At 57.0% G+C, this 6,064-nt stretch overlaps 1 protein-coding gene across 2 annotated transcripts in view; it reads left to right on the top strand.

The window, feature by feature from the left end:
- Window positions 1-2,569, top strand: part of CACNA1F (calcium voltage-gated channel subunit alpha1 F) — a 30,595-nt gene extending 28,026 nt beyond the window's left edge. For both annotated transcript variants that reach the window (XM_032094828.1, XM_032094829.1), the window contains 5 exons: window positions 17-157; window positions 458-600; window positions 1,055-1,167; window positions 1,248-1,484; window positions 1,944-2,569. In XM_032094828.1, the coding sequence (XP_031950719.1) occupies window positions 17-157; window positions 458-600; window positions 1,055-1,167; window positions 1,248-1,484; window positions 1,944-2,183 (874 nt within the window). In that variant the 3' untranslated portion in view covers window positions 2,184-2,569. The remainder of the gene's footprint in view (window positions 1-16; window positions 158-457; window positions 601-1,054; window positions 1,168-1,247; window positions 1,485-1,943) is intronic.
- Window positions 2,570-6,064: the final 3,495 nt, after the last annotated feature.

Consider the following 6,064-nt stretch of genomic DNA (forward strand, 5'->3'; position numbering starts at 1 on the left):
ATGGCCCTGTGCCCAGGCGGCGCTCCGAGGGCGGGGACCAGGACGAGGAAGCCCCCGCCGAGGACGTGGAGGAGCCGGGAGGGGAGCCGGGGGACGTCAGCCACGACGAGGACCTGGAGAGCTCGGCACCGCCCCGACACCGCTGGGCCGGGGACAGGTACCGCGACCCCCGAGCCCCTGGGGAGGAGCCCCATCTGGAGGGGGTCCCGGCAGCTGGGGAGGGGGGGTCCCGTCAGGCCCTGACGCTGTCCCCGTGTGAGGCTGCCGGGACCCCGGAAAGGCGGGGGGTGTGCGTGTAACTGGGGAGGGGGCACTGGGGAACCTGTCCCGGGAGGGGGGGGTGTTCCTGTCACCCCCTGGCCCCCCGCTCCCCCCACAGGCCGCTGGGTCCCTCCGCGCTGGGAGGCGTTCCAGGGGATGTTCCCAGCCTCCGACTGACCCGCCTTGATCTCCCCAGGCCACCGGGACCCCCGCGCTGGGCGGCGGAGCTGCCCCGGGGGGGATCGCTGCCGCTGCCCCCCCGACACTTCGCCTTCGGCAGCGGCGCCCGCGAGGGGCAACAACTGAAACGGCGCCGGCTCCTGCCCCCCACCCCCGCGGGTACGGCGGGGCGGGGGGGCAAAGGAGGGGCGGGGTCGCCAGTGAGACCCTCCGTGGTCGCACCCAGCAGCGCTGACCGAGCCCCCTCCGTAGCCCGGGATGGTTCCCCGGTAGCCCAGGAAGGTCCCTGATAGGTGGGGGTGACCGCTCCCTGTTCCCCCAGGTGCCCCAGAGGGTCCCTAGAGCCGGGGGTGGCTCTGCTTTGTGCCTCCCGATAGCCCGCAGGGTCCCTGCCCGGTGCCCCAGAGGGTCCTTGGCTGAGGGGGCGACTCTGCCCGGTGCCCTGGAGCGTCTCCGGAGCCGGGACTCAATCTGCCCGAGCGTCCCGGGACGGGGGAGTTGACCCTGCCCGGTGCCCCCGGTAACCCAGAGGGTCCCTGGCCAGGGTGGGTGACCCTGCCCGGTTTCCCGGAGGGCCCGTGGCCGGGGGCTGACCCTGCCCGCTGTCCCGCAGGCCGGAAGCCCTCGTTCACCATCCAGTGCCTGCGGCGCCAGGGCAGCTGCGAGGACGAGCCCATCCCGGGCACCTACAACCCGTCGGGCCCGCCCGGCCCGGCGCGGCCGCAGGTACTGCTGGAGGTGGGGGAGGCAGACGGGGGGGGGACACTGTCACAGTGTCACCCCGCACTGACCCCTCCCGCCCCCAGGGCTACGGCAGCTCCGAGACCTGGCGCCTGGGGGGCTCCTCGCACGCCTGGGCGGCCCCGGCCCGCGGGCACGTTCTGTACGCGCCGCTCATCCTGGTGGAGGGGGCTCCGGCGGGGGGCGCGGGGGGCAGCCTGCCCCCCCTCAACCGCTGGTTCCCCCCCGCGCCGCTGCGCCTGCGGCCCTGCGGGCCCCACGATGCCCTGGCCCGAGGCTCGGCCGACAGCCTGGTGGAGGCCGTGAGTGGGGGACATGGGGGGGACGCGGGGGGGACACGGGGTGACACGGCTCGGGGGACAGCCTGGTGGAGGCAGTGAGGAGAGACATAGAGGGACCATGGGGGGACACGGCTGAGCTGACAGCCCGGTGGAGGCAGTGAGGAGGGACAGGGAGGGACCATGGGGGGACACGGCTGAGCTGACAGCCTGGTGGAGGCCGTGAGTGCAGGGTGGGGCACGGGGGGGGAGACGCTGGAGATATGGAACAGAGACCTCACAGCCCGGTGGAGGCTGTGAGTGAAGGGGGATGTGGGGTGACACGGCTTGGCTCACAGCCTGGTGGAGGCAGTGAGTGAGGGGGGAATACGTAAGGGGGACACCCCACGGCTTGGGCGACAGCCTGGTGGAGGCAGTAAGGAAGGGGACACAGGCACACCCCCGGTGCCGGTGCCAGCGCGTCCCCCTCGCCCCCTTCCCCAGGTGCTGATCTCGGAGGGGCTCGGGCTATTCGCCCGCGACCCCAAGTTCGTGGCCGTGGCCAAGCGCGAGATCGCGGACGCGTGCGACATGACGATGGACGAGATGGAGAGCGCGGCTGCCGACCTGCTCACCCGGCGCCGCGCCCCGCCCGCGCCCGCCGTCTACAGCGACGAGGAGCCGCTGCGGCCGCCGGCAGAGGAGGAGCTGGCGGATGAGATGGGCTGGGCCGGCGGGGTCTAGAACCCGGCACCAGCACCGTGGGGCTGGGCTGGAGGAGTCTAGAACCCGGCACCGCGGGGCTGGCCTGGTGGAGTCTAGAACCCGGCACCGCGGGGCCGGGCTGGCGGAGTCTAGAACCCGGCACCGCGGGGCTGGGCTGGTGGAGTCTAGAACCCGGCCCAGCCGGTCCGGGCGGGCTGGCTCTAGAACCCGGCACCGACACCAGACCGTGTGGGGGCGATGTTACCTCAGGAAAAAAAGGGATTTCTATCAAAAAGGTTTTTACTTTTTTCCTCACAGAAGGGGTATTTGCCTCAGGGAGGGGGTTTTTCCTGAAAAAGGGTATTTTGTTCCCTCAGGAAAAGGGGTATTTACCTCAAAAAAAGAAAGTTTTTTCTCAAAACCAAGAAGCGTGTTTTCCTTCAAAAGAACCAAACAGTGTTTCCCTAAAAAAAAAAAAACCTACCAAAAAACATTTCCCTCAAAAAAAGGTGAGTTTTAGCTCAGAGAAAGGAAGGGTTCCTCAAAAAAGGAAGGGATTTACCTCAAAAAAAGGAAATTTTTTTCTGTCTGGGACAGAGATATGCCTTGGTGGGGGAAGAATCATCAGAAAATGAGGTTTTTCCTCAGGAAAAGGGGTATTTACCTCAAATAGTTTTTTCCTTAAAAAACCCACCCCAAAACCACACATAGCCCCAAGCCAGTAACTTTTTCCTCAAAAAGGACGTTTTCACTCAAAAAAAAAAAAAAAAGGACGGGTTTTGCCTCAATTTAGAAAAATGAGGGGGTTATGTCAAAAAAGGGTTTATAAAGGAGGTGTTTTCCTCTAGAAAAAGGTTATTTGCCTCAAAGAGGGGCTGCTGCTCAGAGGGTTTTCCTCAGGAAAAGGGATTTTACCTCAAAAAAAGGAAAGTTTTTGCTCAATAAAGAGAGGGTTGCCCTCAAAGAAAACAAACCAAAACAAAACAACCAACCATGCTTCCCTACAAAAAAAGATTTTTCCTTCAAAGAAAGGAAAAATTAAAAAGGGGGGGAAAGGATTTTCTTTAAAAGATGCGGTTTTTCCCCTAGAAAAGGGATATTCACATCGGGGGGGGGGGGGGGGAATGTCCTCAAAAAGGAGGTTTTTATTTCAGGAAAAGGAACATTTCTTAAGAGGAAAGGATGTTTCTTCTCAAAAAGGAAGTTTTTACTCAAAAAAGGGAAGAAAAAAAAAAAAAAGGGGGGGGGTTTCCCCCTCAAAAAAAGGGAGTTTTACCTCAGGAAAAGAGACATTTACCTCCTGGGAACGGTGACTTGTTTTTCAAAAATGAATATTCCCTCTTGAAAAGGGATAATTACCTCAAAAACAAAAAGTCCTCTGGGAAAAAAAAAAAAAAAAGGTTTTGCCTAAAAAAGAAGGAAGTTTTTGCTCCAGGAAAATGAGGTGTTTTCCCTCAAAAAAGGAGTTTTGTCTCAGGAAAAGGGAGATTTACACCCAAAAAGGAGGTAAACTGGAAAAAAAAAAGAGGATTTTACATCAGGAAAAAGGATTTTGTCACCTCAGAGAAGAGAAACTTTACATTACAAAGGAGGCATTTGTTTCCCTGACAAAGAGGAATTTTCACCTCAGAAATGGGGATTTTACCTCAGGAAAGATGAATTTTACCTCAGAGACTTTTATCTAAAGAGGTGGGTGAATGTTTTATTTCAGGAAGAGTAAAATTTACCTCATGAAAGAGGGTTTTACTGCAAGAAAGAGCATTTTTCACCTCAAGGAGAGGAACTTCACCTCAGGAAAGGGTTTTTTATCTAAGGAAAGGTAAATTTTGCCTCACAAAAGAGGGTTTTACCTCATGAAAGAACATTTCGCACCCCAGAAAGAGGGATTTTACCTCAGGGAAGGGGTGTTTTACCTCAGAAAAGTGGATTTTACCTCAGAAAAAGTAACTTTTACCTCACAGAAGAGGGTTTTACCTTAGGAAAAAGCATCTCTCCTCTCAGGAAGGTGGGACTTTACCTCACTCACTGAAGAAAGTTTTATCTCATGGAAATGTTTTTCACTTCAGGAAGGGTTTTACCTTAGCAAGGGGGTTTTTACCTCAGGAAAGGTGAATTCTACCTCGTAAATGAGGGGTTTACCTCAAGCAAGGGATATGTTTTACCTCATGAAAGACAGTTGTACCACAGGAAAGAACTTTTCACCTCGGGGAGGCAGATTTTGCCTCAGAAATGTAAAACTTGACTCACTTAAAGAGGCCTTTACCTCATGAAAAAACATTGCTCTTTTAATGAAAGGGGCATTTTACCTGAGAAAAGTGGATTTTTACCTCAGGAAGGTAAATTTTACCTCACAGAAGTGGGTTTTATCTCATGAAAGAACATGTCACACCTTAGAACGGGGAATTTTACCTCCGGAAAGGGGGTGTTTTACCTCAGCGGGGAAGGTTTTACCTCAGACAAGTGGGTTTTTACCTCAGGAGAGGTAAATTTTACCTCACGGGGGGGTGGTTTTTGCTTCAGGACCAGGACTCGCTCCGGGGCTCCGAGCGGAGGTTCCCGCGCCCGCCCAGGCCCCGCCCCCCCTGCGCGCCCATTGGTGGAGCCGGCGGCCAATGGGGAGGCGGCTCCGCGCGCAGGGCGAGCGCCCCCCCGTGGCTGCGCGGGGAGTCCGGGGGGGCGAACCCCCAAAATCCCGAACGCCCAAAATCCCGAATGCCCCCAAAATCCCAACCCCCCCCAAACCTCTGAGCTCCCCAAAATCTCGAACCTCCCCAAAATCCCGAACCCCCAAAACTTCTGAACTCCCCAAAATCCCAACCCCCCCAAAACCTCTGAACTCCCCAAAATCTCGAACCCCCCCCAAAACCTCTGAACTCCCCAAAACTTCTGAACTTCCCAAAATCCCAACCCCCCCAAAACCTCTGAGCTCCCCAAAATCTCGAACCCCCCCCAAAACCTCTGAACTCCCCAAAACTTCTGAACTTCCCAAAATCCCAACCCCCCCAAAACCTCTGAACTCCCCCAAATCCCAAACCCCCGAAATCCCGAACGCCCAAAATCCCGAACCCCCCAAAACTTCTGAACTCCCCAATATCCCGAACCCCCCCCAAAACCTCTGAACACCCCAAAACCCCAAACCCCCAAAACCTCTGAACTCCCCAAAATCCCAACCCCCCCAAAACCTCTGAGCTCCCCAAAATCTCGAACCCCCCCAAAACCTCTGAACTCCCCAAAACCCCAAACCCCCAAAACCTCTGAACTCCCCAAAATCCTGAACCCCCCCAAACCTCTGAACTCCCCAAAATCCCAAACCTCCCCAAAACCTCTGAACTCCCCAAAATCCCAACCCCCCAAAACCTCTGAACTCCCCAAAATCCCAAAGCCCTGAAATCCCAAATGCCCCAAAACCTCTGAACTCCCCAAAATCCCAAACCCCCAAAACCTCTGAACTCCCCAAAATCCCAAAGCCCTGAAATCCCAAATGCCCCAAAACCTCTGAACTCCACAAAATCCTGGACGCCCAAAATCCCCCCATTACCCTGACCCCTCCCCAAAATCCCCAAACCTCCCAAAATCCCAAACCCCCAAAAACCCTGAACTCCCCAAATCCCGAACCCTCCCCATAACTCCAACCCCCCAAAACCCTGACCCTCCCAAAATCCAGAATCCCCCCATAACCCCGACACCCCCAAAATCCCCAACACCCCCGCTGAGTAATCCCGACTTCCCCAAAATCATCCTCGACCCCCTCCCAGGAACTCCGAATCCCCCAAAATCCCAACCCCTCACAGTAACCCTGAAGCCCCCCCCTCCCCAAATCCTGACGCTCCCCTGGAACCCCGAACACCCCAAAATCCTGACCCCTTCAATCACCCTGACCCCCCCCAAATCACCCCATCCCCCAATAACCTCCGACCCCC

Source organism: Corvus moneduloides, chromosome 34 (assembly GCF_009650955.1).
Source record: "Corvus moneduloides isolate bCorMon1 chromosome 34, bCorMon1.pri, whole genome shotgun sequence".
Taxonomy (NCBI): domain Eukaryota; kingdom Metazoa; phylum Chordata; class Aves; order Passeriformes; family Corvidae; genus Corvus; species Corvus moneduloides.